The sequence below is a fragment of the Salvelinus alpinus genome, chromosome 2, assembly GCF_045679555.1.
Source record: "Salvelinus alpinus chromosome 2, SLU_Salpinus.1, whole genome shotgun sequence".
In the NCBI taxonomy this organism is placed as follows: Eukaryota; Metazoa; Chordata; class Actinopteri; order Salmoniformes; family Salmonidae; genus Salvelinus; species Salvelinus alpinus.
Window position 1 is genome coordinate 25,650,156 of NC_092087.1, and position 22,625 is coordinate 25,672,780.

The window sequence follows — 22,625 nt, forward strand, 5'->3', positions numbered from 1 at the left end:
CTTTATCACAGCACCATGGCAGCTACATCGTGTGTGTGTGTGTGTGTGTGTGTGTGTGTGTGTGTGTGTGTGTGTGTGTGTGTGTGTGTGTGTGTGTGTGTGTGTGTGTGTGTGTGTGTGTGTGTGTGTGTGTGTGTGAACATGCACAAGATCCTGAGGTGAGCAGCAGGAAATGAGTTCTACATCCCTGACTGACATCTGACAATGTCCCCTGCCAGTACTGGTCTCTGTGCTCCCTTCTCTCGTTCCTGTGCAGTCTGCCTGCTGCCAGTCTCCATCTTTCATTGCCTTGTCTTTCTGTCATCATCCCCCTGTTGCTCACGCTCACTCTTGTCCTCTTACCTGACCTTTTTTCGGTCAAGATTTGACCTCCTATGTGTTTTCCGCCTATTCTGTCTCACTACTCTTCTCATACTTGGCAAACTTGAGCCCTTTTTTCACTTTCACTCTAGATTGCTTGCATTCTCCTTCTTTAGGACCACGTATTGACAGTAGATAGATTTCCCATGAAACCATTCTAGTGTCAAATTACTAAATCTCCAGCCTGGATTACTGATGGTAAATAGGACTTTTGCTTTAGAGCCCTTTTTGTTGTGGACTTTTTTTTCTGCCCTCCCATCTGATTAAAAAACTATCGGTGGCAAACGCTGAGGGACGTGACCAAGTGCAGGGTTGTTCGACAGACAGACGGCTCCATCAGATATGCCTCTGTGTTTTAATAGTCACTTCAAACTCAACAACAAAGACACGATCCAACACAGTGCACACCACCATCTCCATAAAAAAGGGATAGGTGAAGTGCACTACAAAGTGCAATTCAGTCTTTTCCAAAGTCGGGTTCCAAACTCGATGAGGCCCCCAGGGCTCCTTGTGAGCACTCGGTGCCTGGTAGCATAGAGAGAATATGAATGATGTGACCTGGGAAACAGCAATGGGATGGGAGAAAGCTCTGATCAGAGGCTGGGGTTGTTGGTTCAGTCAGGGTGGGATGGATGGGGTGCAGAAGTACGTGTGTGAGCATGGAGGCCAGCAGTTTGCATACATGAGCACAAATTGGAATTGGTTTATTTGGTTTTTCTAACACTGACTTAACGAGAAACTTAATGAGACACTAAATGAGACAATCCAATGTCATCAGGAGTATTTATTCCACTTCTGTAGATCAGGCTGTCTACATTAAACAGCCCCTATTGTGTCAATAGATGAAATGCCATTGTTAACGCTGTGCTTTACATTTAACTTCGCCTTGATGTCTGTCCCCTACCACGACCTTCAGAAAACTGGCTCTTGTCTGTACGCTGTAAACTGATAGAGCACTTGGTAGTTTAGTGCCATGTACATTACTCATTGACTGAAGGATTCAACAAGTGAAATAGAAATATGAATGCATTAGGTTTTATCACATTATACAACTAGTTTGAGTGTGTGTGGGTTGTGTGTATGAGTGGTTTGGTGTCTTTTAAACTTGTGGTTAGCGTCTTGGTAGCTGCTTTGTCTTGGCCATATTGGCGAGTGTGTTGAAAAGTGTCTGAGTGATAGGACGACTTGGGAGATGGGTTCACCGAGAGCCAGCTGTCACAGTTCACAACACCCTCGTTCTTTCACAAGAGAGATGGACCTTGAGGCGGAAATGACTGGCTCCAGTATCAATTCACAGGGACACTGTTGTCGTCGTCCCCCCCGTCCCCCGCATCTCCACCTTGGCCTGTGCCTCCCCTGGCTTGCTGCAAACCCATTTCTGCCTTGATTGGTTTCTTTTCTTCAGCGTAGAGGGGAGTGTGCTGGCCAGTCACGTGGCAACAGGGCCTGAGGAACAGAAGGACATGGCCATCTTCAGATCTCACAACATAGAGAGCTTTTCAGGACAGCTGGATGTGTCAGGAGATGGAGAGGGAGAAGGACGTATTGTATAGGATAGGACTTTGTGTTTCAGAGTGGATTGGTTTGTGCTATGTCACTGTTAGGTCATGTCAGGGCTCAACAAAGTGTTGACATTCATGTTTCTTGATACCTAGTGAAGACCAATGCAATGAATGGTTTCTGGATTTGTCATGACATATGGACAGTCACCTACCTGGTGCTTGGGTATTCCAGGAAAATAACTTGGGTATTCCAGGAAAAGGACATGGATTTGGAAGAAATGAGAGAATGGTCTTTGATACAGAATCATACTACTTCTACAGCTATTTTTATAGCTACATTTTCTATACTTTCACACAAACAAATATCTTCCAAATGACATTTGCTTTACTAAGAGGGTCAATGTTTGCAGTGAAGACGCAGCAAAGCCTGTGTAAAGACTCAGTAAAGCCATCTTTCCCTGTGTGTCGGTAGAGAAGCATCTCCCGTCCATTGATCACGAAGGTAGCCGTCAGTCACTGAGGGTTTCTTAAAATGAAGTGAAACTTTAGATGGCGGTGTCAAGATGTGTTTGTGAGCAGGCTTTCTTGACATAATGCTTCATCTCTTTCACTTTGGGCGAGGAGGAGCTGTCATGCTTCAACAGCCCGGATAATTATTTCCCTCTTATCCCCCTCGCCAGGCCCAATCCCAGCCTTCAATAGGATCCAGGGTCTGCACTGCGCCATGACACGTATACCCCCGCATCTCTATCTCTCTCTATCTCTGTCTGTCTGTCTCTCTCGCCCTCTGAAGAGTAGCACACCAGAGGGAATGGATTTGCAGAGAGGAAAATAGCCCTTAGATTTAATAAGATGGTGCCAAAAGAGAAAGCCAGGAGGAGGATACAAAGAACAACTACAATCAAATGGACTGTCTTATTGTCCAGGCCAAGTGTCCTGTTTGTTGCACTATACACACACGTACATATGCTATTTAATATCCATGCTGTGCATGTGTGTTGTATGACTGACCATGTATGTGTTTTTTGTCCTCAGAAGCGACAAGTCATTTTGAGGTGGGTTCAATCGGTTATTTGTTTTCAGGATAAACTGGGAGCTCCATTGATGTAGTGAGGAGGAGTTCTGGTTTATATGGTGATTGCTTCACCTGGTCCTCCAATAGGCTAAGTGGAGCTTTCAAACTATTGCTCTCACCTACCTGTGGGAAGGTGGTGGGGACCGAAATAGAACTGGGCCCAATACCACAGCTGAACTGCTGATTCATGGTAGATCTTTAGTGTCTGTAGGCCCTGTCTTCATTTGGAAAGGCTGCATGTTAACCTTTAGCCCTTGTTTTGGGTGGTGCAGCCCGGTGGAGGAGCAGAATAAACAGGCCAGGACCTGCAGGCTTGTCAGAGGAGGCTGCTCCCACCAGATAAAGCAGAACAATGCCCTTAATAGGCCACAGAGAGACCAAGGATTTCCAGATGTTTCTGGACTATCTGCTAGGCTACAACAAAAGAGATGTGTTTCCTCTGACAGATTAGCAGTGGTCAGCAGGGGTACACTGCTGTTAGTGTGAAGCACAGTGCTAAATGTGTGTCGGAGTGATAATTCAGCAGTACACACTTACCACAGGGATGCTGGCAGCAGACAGAGGAAATGCAATGCTGGATGGCTGGTTAGTTAAAATGAGCGGAAGACAATCACTTTTTAGGTGTTGACAGGTCTATAGGGGAGAAATATTATGGTTTCTCATGTCTATTTTGTAGGTATCATGGGTTGTTTTGGGGCTGGACAAATTGACTTGTGGGGTTATAATGTTGTGTATATACCAGTCAGTGAAATGACATTCATCCTCATATTGTGTTGAACATAAGGCATAGGCATAAAATATGAATGTGTTTTATAAAATGCATTGACACTCTGGGGATTTGCAGTTCCTCTGTCTGTCAGCGTATAGTCTACGAGGCTACATTTCATCCTGTCTTAAATGCAGTTAGCAGGCTGGATAATAGAGGCTGAAAAGCCTGTTTCTACTGTGAAGCTCTTTCGCAGTTTGATGTGAAAGAGCCTTGACGGTATTGGAGCGGAGGCTGCTATGATCCTATTATGTGAAGTTTGAATCATTCACTGGGCCAGGTAGAACTCCTCATACGTTAAAGGCATAAAGGTTCTCAAAGGATCCCGGTACAATATACTTTATTCCTTTATGCTCTGCTGCAAGTAAATAAATAGCCTATAGCCTATATTTATCCTAGCTCAAATGATGAGGCACAGGGGCAATTGGAGAATAGTACAATTTATGGTATTGAATTGCGTCAGAGTGGATTTGAATTGATCTTTGTGTGATTTTGGGTTGGTCAGAGTTTGAGTCCGAGCTCGAATCGACTGGATCACATGTAAGATTGACTTTTGAATGGAGAAGGAATTGAACCAAAGGGATTGACCCTAGCATTCCTTTCTGCTATTAATCAGTGTGACATTTAAAGAGCCAGATCTACAGTGGAGAGGCTCTGTGCTTCTACTGCAGCTCAACGTCTCTAAAGCCAGTACAGTACAGTATGTAACCAATATGTTGTCAAGTGCCAGGTGCAACACATTGGTGACGGAGGTGACACGTTACCCCCTCACAGTATAAAGGTCATTGAAGCTTGATGTGAATAACATATTTACAAAGAGCTTTCCTGAACACTGAGGATACAAGGAACTTAGAGAGAGTGTTTTAGACCTCTGCTCATGGTGGTGCTGTGTGACAGCAGGTGGTTGATCATGTGTGCCTAGTCTTTTAACTCTAACGATAGATTTTTGGTTTGAAATCTCTACATTGGAATCATGGCTAGTGATCACACTTAACCAAACATTTCTCAAATATTGTGTTGCAACCGTTAAAAGCCTGTTTGGTGAAAGTTGATCTCTTGTACATGGACTAGGGGGCTGCTCTGTAACATGTTTTTGAATGACAAAACTCCACTGAAGTGAAGCCAACAATTTTTCATCCATATTGCAATAAACTGCTTTTACTTGCATGCGGGCATACATAAATCATGTCTCATGTATCATTTATATACATAGATGTTAATAGGACACTCATGAATGGAAGAAATATGGTGCTACTGAATAGAGCTGGGATTGAAAAATGTGCTGCTGATGGCAACAGAATAGGGCTTGTACTGAGCTTCAGAACCAGCGGCTTAATATTTATTGCCCCCCAGTGGTGAGGAGACAGAATAGCAGGACATTCACCAGTGTTACCCTGCGCATCCCTGTGTTGTGTTCTGTAAATCAGCCTCAAGCGCTGATGGGAAACTTCAATCACTCTGTGTGTCGCCAGAAACTGGCAGAACCACACGGTGAAGGAAAGATTAATTGTGAGATGTGCTTGTCTTACTGAACATGATTTTTATTGAGTTTGATTATCCACAACAGTGCTGTTACAGTGTGTACAGTAAATCACACCTGGGAGCCACCACGGTGGTCCACCAATCAGATCATGGGCATTGATTGGGCTTCCTTGAGTGACATTGTATAAAGTTATACTTGAGTGTAATATGTATGTTGATGTGTAGATATACCTTTCCTAGTGTGGTGTCCTTGGAGTATAGATAGTCTAATGATCTACAGGGAGAAATCAATGGCAGGGCTAAGGTTCAACAGAGCTTGGAGTATTGACAGATCTCACCACCAGAAGCCACAGCGACCTCTGCCTGTCTCTCTTTCTGTCTTTCTCTATCTATTACTCTCCCTCTCTTTCTAGCTTGCTGTAACTCTCCCTTTCTAGTGCTCTCTCTTCTCGCTCTCCTCTCACTCTCTCCTCTCGCTCTCTCTCCTCTTGCCATCTCGCTCTCTTCTCGCTCTCTCTACTCGCTCTCCTCTTGCTATCTCGCTCTCTTCTCGCTCTCTCGCTCTCATCTTGCTATCTCGCTTGCTCTCTTCTCGCTCGCTCCTCTCGCTCGCTCTCCTCTTGCTATCTCACTCTCGTTCTCTCTCTTGCTATCTCGCTCTCGTTCTCTCTCCTCTTGCAATCTCGCTCTCGTTCTCTCTGCTCTTGCTACATCCTCTCGCTCGCTCTCCTCTTGCTATCTCGCTCTCGTTCTCTCTCCTCTTGCTATCTCGCTCTCGTTCTCTCTTCTCTTGCTATCACGCTCTCCTCTTGCCATCTCGCTCCTCTCGTGCTCTCTCTCCTTGATATCGCGTTCTCTCTCCTCTTGCTATCTCGCTCTCGTTCTCTCTCCTCTTGCTATCTCGCTCTAGTTCTCTCTCCTCTTGCTATCTCGCTCTAGTTCTCTCTCCTCTTGCTATCTCGCTCTCGTTCTCTTTCCTCTTGCTATCTCGCTCTCTTCTCGCTCGCTCCTCTCATTCTCTCTCTCTTGCTATCTCGCTCTCGTTCTCTCTCCTCTTGCTATCTCGCTCTAGTTCTCTCTCCTCTTGCTATCTCGCTCTCGTTCTCTTTCCTCTTGCTATCTCGCTCTCTTCTCGCTCGCTCCTCTCATTCTCTCTCTCTCTTGCTATCTCGCTCTCGTTCTCTCTCCTCTTGCTATCTCGCTCTCGTTCTCTCTCCTCTTGCTATCTCGCTCTCGTTCTCTCTCCTCTTGCTATCTCACTCTAGTTCTCTCTCCTCTTGCTATCTCGCTCTCGTTCTCTCCTCTTGCTATCTCGCTCTCGTTCTCTCTCCTCTTGCTATCTCGCTCTCGTTCTCTCTCCTCTTGCTATCTCGCTCTCTCTCTTGCTATCTCGCTCTCGTTCTCTCTTGCTATCTCGCTCTCGTTCTCTCTCCTCTTGCAATCTCGCTCTCGTTCTCTCTTGCTATCTCGCTCTCTTCTCGCTCGCTCCTCTCATTCTCTCTCTCTCTTGCTATCTCGCTCTCGTTCTCTCTCCTCTTGCTATCTCGCTCTCGTTCTCTCTCCTCTTGCTATCTCGCTCTCGTTCTCTCTGCTCTTGCTGTCTCGCTCTCGTTCTCTCTTCTCTTGCTATCACGCTCTCCTCTTGCTATATGGCTCCTCTCGTGCTCTCTCTCCTTGATATCGTGTTCTCTCTCCTCTTGCTATCTCCTCTCGCTCCGCTCGCTCGCTCTCCTCTTGCTATCTCGCTCTCGTTCTCTCTCTTGCTATTTCGCTCTCGTTCTCTCTCCTCTTGCTATCTCGCTCTTCTCGTGCTCTCTCTCCTTGATATCGCGTTCTCTCTCCTCTTGCTATCGCTCGCTCTCTCTCCTCTTGCTATCGCACGCTCTCTCTCCTCTTGCTATCGCTCGCTCTCTCTCCTCTTGCTATCTCACGCTCTCTCTCCTCTTGCTATCGCTCGCTCGCTCTCTCTCCTCTTGCTATCGCTCGCTCGCTCTCTCTCCTCTTGCTATCGCTCGCTCGCTCTCTCTCCTCTTGCTATCGCTCGCTCGCTCTCTCTCCTCTTGCTATCGCTCGCTCGCTCTCTCTCCTCTTGCTATCGCTCGCTCTCTCTCCTCTTGCTATCGCTCGCTCTCTCTCCTCTTGCTATCGCTCGCTCTCTCTCCTCTTGCTATCGCTCGCTCTCTCTCCTCTTGCTATCGCTCGCTCTCTCTCCTCTCGCTATCGCTCGCTCTCTCTCCTCTTGCTATCGCTCGCTCTCTCTCCTCTCGCTATCGCTCGCTCTCTCTCCTCTCGCGCGCTCTCTCTCCTCTCGCTATCGCGCGCTCTCTCTCCTCTCGCTATCGCGCGCTCTCTCTCCTCTCGCTATCGCACGCTCTCTCCTCTCGCTATCGCTCGCTCTCTCTCCTCTCGCTATCGCGCGCTCTCTCCTCTCGCTATCGCGCGCTCTCTCCTCTCACTCTCTCTACCTCTCTGTGATTTTGTCTGATTGTAATGCTGTAACTGGGCAGAGGCAGTGTCAGGATTAGACCAATCTGCTGTCTGTGCCTGGGGCGAGAGCTGCCATGGGGAACACACACTCACACCTCCAGGCTGTGGCAATAACATTTACCTTTAGAAAGGATCACTCAGGCCCTGCTTCAGATCTCACCTACAGTAGCAGGATGTAAGGCAGACAGTGAAATTGTTTTATGCAAGTCTGGACCAATGAGACTGTCTCTCTCACACCACCTCTCACTCACTATAGACGGAATGTTCTGTGGAGAAGCAATTTTGTCTGTGCATGTGTGTGTGTCTTTGGCATGGCTGTCCCTGTGTTATTGGTTATGGTACTGTCTCTAATAGTGTGGTATCAGTCACAGATGACAGTGATCAACAACACCTCCACCTGAGGACTGCTTGTCCTTGGAGATTGACAGCTGCTCCACATTAATATGGCTGTCTGACGAACACACACAAACACACACCGTGTAGTGTGTCCTCAAAGAGGATGTCCTCAAAGAGGATGTATACAATGGCGAACATATCCAATGTTGTCTGCCTTGAATCCAGGAAAAGCACACTCATCAATGAACCAATATGTTGTATTCCAATGTTCAGTCTATACACTGGCTTTTTTTAGTTACATACGCAGATCTCAAGAATGTGGCCCAAGGAGATTGGATTTGGACCAAGAAGAGTGTGTAAACATCATTAACTCACACACACACACCATTAATTCAAGCCATTCACACACACAGTGGCTCTTACAGATTAGAGATTATAAACAAACATGCATGATTAGTCCTCTGCTCACACTCAACTTTTCACACAACTGCCCTGAGTAATTACTGTTGTGTTTTGTTAGTGTAATTACCCTGCCTGGCCAGACATCACACCGTCTGCCCTGAGTAATTACTGTTGTGTTTTGTTAGTGTAATTACCCTGCCTGGCCAGACATCACACCGTCTGCCCTGAGTAATTACTGTTGTGTTTTGTTAGTGTAATTACCCTGCCTGGCCAGACATCGCACCGTCTGCCCTGAGTAATTACTGTTGTGTTTTGTTAGTGTAATTACCCTGCCTGGCCAGACATCACACCGTCTGCCCCAGGTTTACTGTTTTAGTATTTTCTCTCCCTCTATCACTTTACTGTAAACATTTTAGATATGGAGACATCAATATGTGTAAGACGAATTGTAGGTGTACAGCATAGGAGAACCCATTATAAGTTTGAACATTGCATAGGACTATAATAACCCTCCTGTCCTCCGGGCCACAGGTGGAGGCCATCCTGGTGAACATCTTCGGGGGCATCGTCAACTGTGCCATCATTGCCAACGGCATCACCAAGGCTTGCCGTGAGCTGGAGCTCAAAGTGCCCCTGGTTGTCAGGCTGGAAGGTGGGTACTGTACAGCTGGTGCTACACCCACAGCTCTACATCCCTACCTACCATAATGTTGACTAGTCTTTACACTCCCAGCCCACAGCTCTACACCCCTACCTACCATCAGTTTGACTAGTCTTTACACTCCCAGCCCACAGCTCCACACCCCTACCTACCATCAGTTTGACTAGTCTTTACACTCCCAGCCCACAGCTCTAAACCCCTACCTACCATCAGTTTGACTAGTCTTTACACTCCCAGCCCATAGCTCCACACCCCTACCTACCATCAGTTTGACTAGTCTTTACACTCCCAGCCCACAGCTCTAAACCCCTACCTACCATCAGTTTGACTAGTCTTTACACTCCCAGCCCACAGCTCTACACCCCTACCTACCATCAGTTTGACTAGTCTTTACACTCCCAGCCCACAGCTCCACACCCCTACCTACCATCAGTTTGACTAGTCTTTACACTCCCAGCCCACAGCTCTAAACCCCTACCTACCATCAGTTTGACTAGTCTTTACACTCCCAGCCCACAGCTCTAAACCCCTACCTACCATCAGTTTGACTAGTCTTTACACTCCCAGCCCACAGCTCCACACCCCTACCTACCATCAGTTTGACTAGTCTTTACACTCCCAGCCCACAGCTCCACACCCCTACCTACCATCAGTTTGACTAGTCTTTACACTCCCAGCCCACAGCTCTAAACCCCTACCTACCATCAGTTTGACTAGTCTTTACACTCCCAGCCCACAGCTCTAAACCCCTACCTACCATCAGTTTGACTAGTCTTTACACTCCCAGCCCACAGCTCTAAACCCCTACCTACCATCAGTTTGACTAGTCTTTACACTCCCAGCCCACAGCTCCACACCCCAACCTACCATCAGTTTGACTAGTCTTTACAATCCCAGCCCACAGCTCCACACCCCTACCTACCATCAGTTTGACTAGTCTTTACACTCCCAGCCCACAGCTCTAAACCCCTACCTACCATCAGTTTGACTAGTCTTTACACTCCCAGCCCACAGCTCTAAACCCCTACCTACCATCAGTTTGACTAGTCTTTACACTCCCAGCCCACAGCTCTAAACCCCTACCTACCATCAGTTTGACTAGTCTTTACACTCCCAGCCCACAGCTCCACACCCCTACCTACCATCAGTTTGACTAGTCTTTACACTCCCAGCCCACAGCTCTAAACCCCTACCTACCATCAGTTTGACTAGTCTTTACACTCCCAGCCCACAGCTCCACACCCCTACCTACCATCAGTTTGACTAGTCTTTACACTCCCAGCCCACAGCTCTAAACCCCTACCTACCATCAGTTTGACTAGTCTTTACACTCCCAGCCCACAGCTCTGTCCGTAGTCAACTCCTCCTTTCCTTGACTACTCCAGATCTCTGCTCCTTTGTGTCACATGCATAATTTCTTGCATTTCTTGCACCTTAGTACTTTCTATGAACTATCTGTAATTTTACATCGGTCTCATTCGCTTTATCTTATTCTAGAATTCATTGCAGTAAGCTTCTCCCATTTTTAGTAAGTTAATTTAGAATTCCCTCATATGATATCCAGTGTGGTCCTCTTACTGGCGAGGAAGACTAGCATTTCTCACGCTAGTCACGTTCAGCAGTGCTAGACGCTGTATCATATTATTGGAAACCAAGACTGTTCTCAGGGCAGGTCTGCCGGTTTTGACTAACTGAAGTGATTTTTCGTAGCAGGTTAGGAGAATTAACGTGGCAGGTTAGTAGAATTAGGTTATGGTTAGGAAAAGGGTTAGCTAAAATTGTTCCCAACACGACTCAAACATATCTAGCTACAACCAGGCCTGCCCTGAGAACAGTCTTAGTTTCCAGTAATGCAATGCTACGTACTAGACGGCCAGAATAACAATGGATGTGATTGGGTCACCTCTCACCTGCGTATGCTAATGGCTGGCGTTGCACCTCCTGGGCGCAGTGCCGGGACCCAGCTGGTCACTAGGATAATTGTCAGGAAACAGCTGACTGGTGTTGTCCAGAGAAAGAGCAAGGGACTCTCTTCATTAGCCCATAGCACTCCATTTGTCCCTCTGGAGTCTCATGCTTTTCAGGTCAGCACTACTGTTTCTGGGACACAACCAGGCCAGTTACAATAAGGCAAGTCTGCAAATACTGCTACTAATAATAATATTTTATTCAACTTTTATCGTGCTTTTCATTAAAGAAAATAATCTTCAAAGTTCATAAAAAGCTAAACAACAACACATTTAAATTGAGATGGTAGAGATGGTGATTGAATTTCTCTATTTGGCTTTGGATGAAAGGCTGGGAGTTGAGACAGTTTGGATTGGAAAGACAGTGTAGCTTCGGCAAAGGGGAGAGAGAAACAAATACAGTCTGACAAACAGGCCCGGAGCGCTTCATCAGCACACGACATCTGCTTCTCCGACGGTCAGTTCTTCCAGGACCCGCTCTACTTAGGTACTGGTCCTCCATAGCCAAACATGTAGCACCTACCTGGGTGATGCCACAGCTGCTGAAAAGCACACAAAAAGTCACCACATCTTGGCTGTGGTTAAGAACAGTTCCTAAGCCTCTTCTGTCATCTCTAGACACAGCATGCAGTACTTGTTGTAATTCTTCCCGACAGATGAAACCATAAAGCCGGAGCTGCATTTTTTGAATCCAAACAGCCAGCTACAGTAGCTAGCTAGCTATAGGCCAGAAAGATAGACTGGTCATCCCAATTCTGCAACTCTGAGAGTCAAGACCACGAGATGTAAGTGATCAACCCCCAGAGAAGTCAAATACCCATTTTTTAAATACAACAAAAAGCACATAACATAATTATGTATAATATGTACAGAGCTCTCTGCAACTTCACGGTGTAATACTGTATGGCCACTTAAGCATACCTTTTAAAATGAGGAAAGGACCGACTACAAAAGATGTGTATGCATCGGCCATGCTAAAATGTCAAACAGGTTGCCTTTTGTTTTGATAGAAAGTGACATTTGCAGGTTGGTTTAAACTAGATACAGTTAACTTCTTACGGCTGAGATCCCGTTAACGGGATCGACTTGACGACAGCCAGTGAAAGTGCAGGGCGCCAAATTCAAACAACAGAAATCTCATAATTACAATTCCTCAAACATAAAAGTATTTTACACCATTTTAAAGATAAACTTGTTGGTAATCCCACCACAGTGTCCGATTTCAAAAAGGCTTTACGACGAAAGCACACCATCTGATTATGTTAGGTCAGTACCTAGTCACAGAAAAACACAGCCATTTTTCCAGCCAAAGAGAGGAGTCACAAAAAGCAGAAATAGAGATAGAATGAATCACTAACCTTTGATGATCTTCATCAGATGACACTCATAGGACTTCATGTTACACAATACATGTATGTTTTGTTCGATAAAGTTCATATTTATATCCAAAAATCTTAGTTTACATTGGCGCGTTATGTTCAGTAATGTTTTGCCTCCAAAACATCTGGTGATTTTGCAGAGAGCCACATCAATTTACAGAAATACTCATAATAAACATTGATAAAAGATACAAGTGTTTTACATGGAACTTTAGATAAACTTCTCCTTAATGCAACCACTGTGTCAGATGTTTTATTTTTTATTACTGAAAAAGCACACCATGCAATAATCTGAGTACGGCGCTCAGACACAAAAACAAGCCATACAGGTACCCGCCATGTTGTGGAGTCAACAGAAGTCCGAAATAGTATTATAAATATTCACTTACCTTTGATGATCTTCATCAGAATGCACTCCCAGGAATCCCAGTTCCACAATAAATTTTTGTTTTGTTCGATAAAGTCCATAATTTATGTCCAAATACCTCCTTTTTGTTCGCGCGTTTAGTAAAAAAAATCCAAATTCATGACGCGCAGGCCAGACGAAAAGTCAAAAAAATCCATTACAGTTCGTAGAAACATGTCAAACGATGTATAGAATCAATCTTTAGGATGTTTTTAACATAAATCTTCAATAATGTTTCAACCGGAGAATTCCTTTGTCTGTAGAAATGTAATGGAACGCAGCTAACTCTCACGGGGGGGCGCCTGAGTGAGCTCGTCGCACTCTGCCAGACCCCTGACTCAATCAGCTCTCATTCCCTCATCCATCACAGTAGAGGCCTGAAATAAGGTTCTAAAGACTGTTGACATCTAGTTGAAGCCTTAAGAAGTGCAATATGACCCCATAGACACTGTATATTGGATAGGCAAACTGACAAACTGATTTCCCACTTCCTGGTTGGATTTTTTCCCAGGTTTTTCCCTGCCATATGAGTTATGTTATACTCACAGACATCATTCAAACAGTTTTAGAAACTTCAGAGTGTTTTCTATCCAAATCTACTAATAATATGCACATCTCAGCTTCTGGGACTGAGTAACAGGCAGTTTACTCTGAGCACCTTATTCATCCAAGCTACTCAATACTGCCCCCAGCCATAAGAAGTTAACCCCAGACACACACACACACACACACACACACACACACACACACACACACACATACACACATACACATATACACATATACACATATACACATATACATATATACATATATACATACATATATACATATATATATATCTTTATTTAACTAGACAAGTCAGTTAAGAACAAATTCTTATTTACAATTAGGGCCTACCAAAAGGCAAAAGGCACTCCTGCGGGGATGGGGGCTGGGATTAAAAACATAAACATTTAAATTAAAATATAGGACAAAACACACATCATGACATGTGACAACACAACACTACATAAACAGAGACCTAAGACGACAACATAGCATGATAGCAACACATGAAACACAGCATGGTAGCAACACAACATGACAACAACATGGTAGAAACATGGCAGCAGCACAACATGGTAGCAGCAGAAAACATGGTACAAACATTATTGGGCACAGACAACAGCACAAAGGCAAGAAGGTGAGAGACAACAATATATCACGCGAAGCAGCCACAATTGTCAGTAAGAGTGTCCATGATTGAGTCTTTGAATGAAGAGATTGAGATTAAACTGTCCAGTTTGAGTGTTTTTTTGCAGCTCGTTCCAGTCGCTAGCTGCAGCGAACTGAAAAGACGAGCGACCCAGGGATGTGTGTGCTTTGGGGATCTTTAACAGACTGTGACTGGCAGAGCGGGTGTTGTATGTGGAGGATGAGGGCTGCAGTAGATATCTCAGATAGGGGGGAGTGAGGCCTAAGAGGGTTTTATAAATACGAATCAACTAGTGGGTCTTGCGTCGGGTATACAGAGATGACCAGTTTACAGAGGAGTATAGAGTGCAGTGATGTGATGTGTGCTATAAGAAGCATTGGTGACAAATAAAACCCAGATAAACTCTCCCTGTTGTTGGACACAGGGCTGAAATAGGCAAATGATTGTGTTGAAATCCATAGCTGGGTTTGACATCCCTGAATAGTGGTGGCAGCATGTTTAGTGTGATCAATACTGCTTTGATCACACACACGTGTTTGTGTTCACTCTGCCAATATTTTTTCATGGAAGACACAAAAAGAGAACGTTAATTGGCGGTTTCACTTTTCACAAACATGTCACAAATTACCTCTGGCTCTCAAATTGGGGATCGGCTCAGAAGGTCATGGTGACCATTGGGTTGAATCAGAGTCCTCGTGGCGTTTAATCCTTGATTTAGCTGTGGTCATTACGGCTGGGGCATCATAGAGCGGGATTGGTCAGAATCAATCAGCCTAGGTAGCTGCGCTGACCACAGACCCCATAATGGCAGGCTGCTCTTCAAAAGGATCAGCCAGGATTAACTCTGCCACTTTTAATTGGAAAGCCTTTTTTCTGCATCCTTTGGCCACATGGTGGTTGGCTGTGACAGAGTGCCTCAAGATGTGGAGTTGGGGATTTTATGCCAGTGGTTGATGTTTTATTAATGGGCTGGCTTTCATTCATTGGACATTCGTTTATTGATGGACAGGCTCTGCAATGCAGATAGTCATGCCTGATGTAAACACACACACACGCACGCTAAATGTAAATGAGGAACTACTGCCCACTCTCAGAGACTCTGGCCACAGTGTGTGTGCGAATGTGCATGTGTCTTTGTGTATGAATGAGTCTGTGTGTGTGGATAAAAGTCCCTTAAACACGCCACACGGTCTAGTGAAAAAGGGATTATATTCCCTTCAGGCCATTCCACTGCTGTCTGTCTGTCTGTCTGTCTGGAGGCCAGGCTTTCCTTAATAAAGGAGAATGTGGGGGACATAGACGTTTTCCAATGTAATTAGAAAGGACTAGTGGTTCTAGAGAGAGGTCGTCCTGACAGTATCATTCTAGCTTAAATAGAGCCATCTACTGCTGACTAGCTGCAGACCACACACACACATCACTGACAGTATCATTACAGCCTTAATAAAGCCATCAGATGCTTTGGGCGGGCCATCACTGTCCAGCCGCGGACCACACACACACCCACCACAACAGACACGCCTGTCACATGCCCATTACCACAGACGCATACATAAACTCTCACTCCCTTCTCTCCCTTTCTCTCTCTCTACATGCACATTTGTGGCCTGCTGGAGGTCATTTTGCAGGGCTCTGGCAGTGCTCCTCCTTGCACAAAGGCGGAGGTAGCGGTCCTGCTGCTGGGTTGTTGCCCTCCTACGGCCTCCTCCACGTCTCCTGATGTACTGGCCTGTCTCCTGGTAGCGCCTCCATGCTCTGGACACTACGCTGACAGACACAGCAAACCTTCTTGCCACAGCTCGCATTGATGTGCCATCCTGGATGAGCTGCACTACCTGAGCCACTTGTGTGGGTTGTAGACTCCGTCTCATGCTACCACTAGAGTGAAAGCACCGCCAGCGTTCAAAAGTGACCAAAACATCAGCCAGGAAGCATAGGAACTGAGAAGTGGTCTGTGGTCACCACCTGCAGAATCACTCCTTTATTGGGGGTTTCTTGCTAATTGCCTATAATTTCCACCTTTTGTCTATTCCATTTGCACAACAGCATGTGAAATTTATTGTCAATCAGTGTTGCTTCCTAAGTGGACAGTTTGATTTCACAGAAGTGTGATTGACTTGGAGTTACATTGTGTTGTTTAAGTGTTCCCTTTATTTTTTTGAGCAGTGTATATATCAGCACCATTTGTGAATGTCCTTCCTCCTAGTAGTATAGTATAAAGTGTCTCTTAAAGGGACAGGCCTCTGCTGATGTTTCTCTAGATCTGACTGTGAGGTCTCTGGCAGCACCTAGTGGCTGTAGGTGAAACTACACCTCCCGTACAGTATCAGTATGCTGGGCTGCTGCTGTAGACAGACAGACACTGCTCCCTGCCGCTCATTCTGGAACTGCACTCTGCTCACTGACACAAGCTCTCTCTACACACACCCTCCGCAATCACACTTGCAGAGGCACTCACACACGCTCTGTGTTTGTTGAACCCTATGTGTGGTGAGATTAGATCTAGGGGCTCCAGTTCCAGGAATCCCAACAGAGCTCGGAACTAAGTATTTTCCTTATACAATATTTGTCTATAATCTTTTCTGTAAAAAAACATTTGTATAGCAGCAGAGTGAAGGCCATATAAAGATGAATAGGAATGTTTCTTGTCTCAGATTGGATTTGTTTATTAGCTGATAACCTCTCCACGACCTCTACAGGAATATGATCTCTGTGATTTGTCAATCCAAATGAAGTTTATTCAGTGTATTGTGCGTCTGAGTGAAAGCAGTGCCCTTTTCCATATAGATTTAGTAGAGGACAGAGAAGATGCTGTTCGGTTACAAGATGACTTTGGATCCCCTATCTGCTGTGTGTCTGCCCAATGCCTTCCCCTCCTCTAATTAGATTACACAATTGATTGCTTTGTGCAGAACTCAAGAAATGTGTTTAGAATGAGTTATTATCTCACCGGACAAAAGCGATGAAATATTAGGAGTTAAGTGGCGGCGGTAATATAATTCCTCATGAAACTGCTATTGATTAGAACATCCAGGCTCCTGAGATTTCACATATCATGCAATCTTAATTACACACCAGTCAGGAGAGCCGCGCCGACGCGCGCGCGCACACACACACACACACACACACATCGTAGTGATGTGGAACACCTGCGTTATGTAAATTCCCTCCTCCCTGCAGTACCGTTCTCACCTGTGAAATGAGTGAGTCAGTGAACAGTACATAGACAGCTGGGCTCTGTTGTTTCTGTGGGTTGGCTTTTTCTCTAAGGGAGAGCAGAGACAAGTTTGTGCGTAAGCTCTCACTATCCCACTCTTTCTTCCTATCTCTTTCTCGATCTAGCTCAACCTCTCCCCCATATCTCTCTTTTTCTGCCCCCCCTCTCTCTCTCCATCATTGCTCTCATGGTTAGTGCTGTGCTTTGAGGGAGCCTGTGTAGGCCTCAGAGCTGTAGTGTCTCAGGGTGTCTCTGCATGGCTAGAGCTCCACTGGGGCATGATCAGATCAGCAGAGACCCCGCCAGCTGCCTGCCTGCCTCTCCTCTGACCTCCACTGCAGCCAATGGAACACAGTACACTCCCTCTGCCCTTTTCAAGACCACTGGCTTTCTCACTCCTTCACAGACACATCTGTTCTATTTCACCAATGGAAGTATGCCAGTCATCCATTCCTCCATCAGTTGGTGCACCTGTCATTGGGTTAAGTTCTCCTGTGTTCTGTGGGGTGTAGCCGTGTGAGATTCAGCATACAACTTTCTCCTTCTACATCATAGACCATTCACTAACGCTGTGTGTGTGTGTGTGTGTGTGTGTGTGTGTGTGTGTGTGTGTGTGTGTGTGTGTGTGTGTGTGTGTGTGTGTGTGTGTGTGTGTGTGTGTGTGTGTGTGTTATAGGGACAAATGTGCAGGAGGCCAAGAGGATCCTGTCAGAGAGTGGACTGCCCATCATAGCCGCCAATGACCTGGATGACGCTGCCAAGAAAGCTGTGGCCGCCATTACCAGGAAGTAGAGAGCCTCAGCCTTCCATAACACTGACCAGTCCTTTCCCCTCTCTTTTCTGAGCACCCTAGTCCCTCCTAACTCCACACAAAACCAACCATGCTAGCTCCTGTTCCACAGCACAGAGCATGTACACCAACCCTTCAAATCCCAGTGCAAGAGGCGTCACTACAGTCTCTGGTTTGAATCCAGGCTGTATCACATCCGGTCGTGATTGGGAGTCCCATAGGGCGGCGCACAATTGGCCCAGCATTGTCCAGGTTTGGCCGGGGTAGGCCGTCATTGTAAATAAGAATTTATTCTTAACTGACTTGCCTAGTTAAATAAAAAATAATGAAATATTCAGCCCATCGCTACCTTTCAACGTCCTGTGTTATCATGATTAACTGGAATATATCAGGTTGATTTATCATATAGCTTTTATCTATTTTCTGATCATAAAGGTATATACTATATTTCTGAGTTTTGTTGGTATTTTTATGTTGGTGATTCTTTAATTGTGCATTCCATTTTGATAAGCTGAGAAACTTAAATTTATTTCTCTAGCTATATGATTACCTTTTCAAAGAAGCAAGAATAACATTGTATAACATTGGTGTTATTGTTTTATCAAACCATAGTAATACAAAAGGAAAGACAAGGATTTTTCAAAGTAAATGACATGTTCTAGACTGCATTTTCAGATGCCACTGTGAAATCATAAAAAAATATATCCCCTTATTCAGGAAATGCATAGTGGTGTGTAGCTAACTTGACACGCCTGGAGTATTAGAGGGCAGCATTTAATGGATTTAGTTTTTGTGTAATTGTTTATGCGTTGTAGTAGGTGACCTCACTGTTTTGCCTTTGTTAAAATCCAGTTTATTGATGCCTTATTCAGAGGTCCTTAGTATGTGAAACCTCGACCTCACATGAGTATTACAGTATGTTTGAAACAACTCGTATGTAATGTAAAATGTTGTTGCCCTGTTAACTTTGTAATTCCATGTATGATTTTAAAGTAGGTCTACTACTTTAATCTATATAGCAGTATATAACTTTGATAAATCATCTGTGCCTACTTGATCAGGGTAAAAACTGGTTTGTGAAGCCAACCAGCCAACACACTGTCCGTCACATGAATAATGCGTTAGAGATAGTTTAAATGAAATATTGTAATTAGCTTTTTATAAACATGAATGTATGTCGTTCAGTTGAGATTAGGTCAACTGTACAGTATGAATAATTGGAGAGCTTAATAAAGGTGACTAAGAATTGTCTGTTGATTTATTGTATGCTGTATGTGCTAATCTGGTTTTAGTTTTGTACACTGCCTTAAAGTATTCACATCCCTTGACTTTTTACACATTTTGTTACAGCCAGAATTTAACATGGATTTCATTTAGATTTTTGTTCATTGGCCTACACACAACACCCTATAATGTCAAAGTGGAATTATGTTTTTAGAAATGTTTACAAATTAATGAAAAACTGAAATGTTTTGAGTCAATAAGTATTCAACCCCTTCATGGCAAGCCTAAATAAGTTAAGTATTTGCTTAACTCATCAGAGGTTTCATGGACTCTGTGTGCAATAATGTTCAACATGATTTTTGAATGACTACCTCATCTCTGCTGTACCCCACACATGCAAAGATACAATGCTTGAGCAGTGCATTTCAAACAGATTCAACTTCAAAGACCAGGGAGATTGACCAATGCCTTGCAAAGAAGGGAACCTATTGGTAGATGGGTCAAAACAAAAGCCGATATTGAATATCTCTTTGAGCATAGTGAAGTTATTAATTGCACTTTGGATGGTGTATCAATACACCCAGTCACTACAAAGATACAGGCGTACTTCCTAACTCAATTGGCGGAGAGGAAGGAAACCGCTCAGGGATTTCACCATGAGGCCATTGGTGACTTTAAAACAGTTACGGAGTTCAATTGCTGTGATAGGAGAACACTGAGGATGGATCAACAACATTGCAGTTACTCCACAATACTAACCTAATTGACTGAGTGAAAAGAAGGAAGCCTGTAGATAATACAAATATTCCAAAGCATGCATCCTGTTGTCAAGGCACTAAAGAAATACCCAAAAATTAGCAAGGCAATTAACTTTTTGTCCTGAATACAAAATGTTATGTTCAAGCATAGTGGTGGCTCCATCATGTTATGGGTATGCTTGTAATAGTTAAAGACGGGAGTTTTTCCAGGATACAAAAGAAATGGTCTGGAGCTAAGCACAGGCAGAATCCTAGAGGAAAACCTGGTTCAGTCTGCTTTCCACCAGACACTGGGAGATGAATTCACCTTTCAGCAGGACAATACCCTAAAACACAAGGCCAAATCTACACTGGAGTTGCTTACCAAGAAGACAGTGAATGTGGCAGAGTTACAGTTTTGACTCAAATCTACTGAAAATTGTTGTCTAGCAATGATCAGGAGCCAATTTGACAGAGCTTGAAGAATTTTATAATGGGCAAATGTTGCACAAGCCAGGTGGGGAAAGCTCTTAGAGACTTACCAAGAAAAACTCACAGCTGTAATTGCTGGCAAAGGTGAGTCTCCAAAGTATTGACTCGGGTGTGAATACTTATGTAAATTAGTATTAGTATTTCTTTATTTCATTTTCAAGAAATATGCAAACATTTCTACTAACATGTTTTCACTTTATCATTATGGGGTGTGTAGATGGGTGAGAAAAAATATATTTAATCCATTTGAATTCAGGCTGTAACACAAAATGTGGAATAAGTCAAAGGTATGCCTTTCTGAAGGCAGCTGTCTTATATAAACCTATTTTTGTGTCAAACCTCAAGAATGTAAGTGGTTGAATACTGAACCTGAGTGGCTACATCTCAAATCCAAAGCTGTTAAGGCTCTCAGTACACACAGTCTCTTCTAATGAATCTCCATGTGTGTCCAAGGAGGGGCAGAGGAGAGGAGTGACTGTCCTTCATGGGCCGGAGTAGAGTGGAGTGAGCTGTAAAGGGAGAGAGAGAGAGATGAAATCTATCCCTGTCAGACAGACTGACTCTGATGGATTATCTGTCACAAGATCTGAGGACACCCACACCCAGCAGATCAACTGCCACCTCAGTGAGTCATACACGCATGTACTGTAGACCCAACATGACGAAAGACAGTTTCTCTCACACACAGAATCATTGAATAAAATGACCTCCTACAAGCCTTTTGCATACACACGTACACACATATTCTCACACTCACTCTCTCTCTCACATACACACACTCATTTTACAAGACTACAAGGTCCAGTCACAGCTCACTCAGCCTTCTGTGTGTGAGAGAAAAATCGAGACGATTTATCTGAAAAGACTCACTGGCAATTCGAGAGCTTGGGACTATAAGGTTATATCTGTAAAAAGAGGATTCTGAGATAATTGTATTTAAAATTCCGAACCCTCATTGGTTTGAATGGTGTCGGCAAAATGTTATCTTGTATTGTTTTGAACCTAACAACATGAATTGAGGTATTTCGAGTACTATATAGGTAGAGAACATTGAACAGAACAAGGCTGTCAATATAACTACAGTTTAACACAAATGCAGATCGAACATGAACTGCTCTAGAATTATCTGAATGAAATCATTAGCTCTTGGTGGTCAGACTGGGCTGCTTTTGAAAGGTCAACCACATTTCTGGGAGGTTGGTCCAAAGCACAGGTAGTGAAAAAGATTCAGAACTACAAGCCTTAAGCCTGCAGTAGAGAGACCTACAGCACAATAACTAAGAACTAAGTGCTATTAGTCATAAGAGGGTAGATATCACCTTGTTTGGCTTTCCCATTGCAGTGCCATCTTCTGAACAAGTCAAACTTCTTCCCCAGCTTTCCACGGCTACAGTATCCGTGTAAATGGGCTGGATGGTTCAATAATTGCCTTATTTCATGCTCTTCCTACGGTGTGTCAGAAATACCCCGGCTGATGGATTGGACTGTGGAATTTAAGGCTTGTTAAAGTGGGCATTGGCGTTGACATTGTTTAATTCAGCAGCGAGGTAGAGGTCAGAGGAAAATGTGTGCGCTGATTTACTCTCCAAAATTAGTGCAGCACTGTCATATAAATATGAATGAGGAGAGAACCAGTGGAGGTCATCCAATGGATTAGATCATTTACCCCCAGCTCTTAACTTGGTTAATACCTTCTGAGATAGAGAGTAGGCTAACACCACAGACATACTGCTTAGAAAGAGATCTCCATGTTTGCTTATTCTTTAATTAAACTGAATTATTATGCCAGGATTGCATTCCTCACCCATTATGACTCCCTTTATTTATGCTTGTATTTGTACATTTTGGTTTCAGAAATCTTTGCATTTGTTTTTATATATCTCTCAGAATTGATGTCAAAACAGTAATTGCCACTTTATGAAGCTGCCTTTTGTGTTTAACTCTAAGCTGAGAGCTAGCGCTCATGTAAACCGTAAGGTCAAGTCAGCCTTGCAGGAAGTAGTGGTTATTCATTGAGTCATATGTTGGCAAGAACTACTAATACATTAGTTCATAAAAAACAAATAGCATTGTAAATTGCATACAGCTATTGTACTTTGCCTTTCAGGGACATTGGTTGTCCAATATGAACCCGTTTCAAATGG

At 44.2% G+C, this 22,625-nt stretch overlaps 1 protein-coding gene across 1 annotated transcript in view; it reads left to right on the forward strand.

The window, feature by feature from the left end:
• suclg2 (succinate-CoA ligase GDP-forming subunit beta) overlaps window positions 1–19,279 on the forward strand; it is a 159,531-nt gene extending 140,252 nt beyond the window's left edge. The window contains exons 10-11 of the mRNA XM_071372269.1: window positions 8,942–9,062; window positions 17,915–19,279. Coding sequence (XP_071228370.1) covers window positions 8,942–9,062; window positions 17,915–18,030 — 237 coding nt within the window. The 3' untranslated portion in view covers window positions 18,031–19,279. The remainder of the gene's footprint in view (window positions 1–8,941; window positions 9,063–17,914) is intronic.
• The last annotated feature ends 3,346 nt before the right edge of the window (window positions 19,280–22,625 follow it).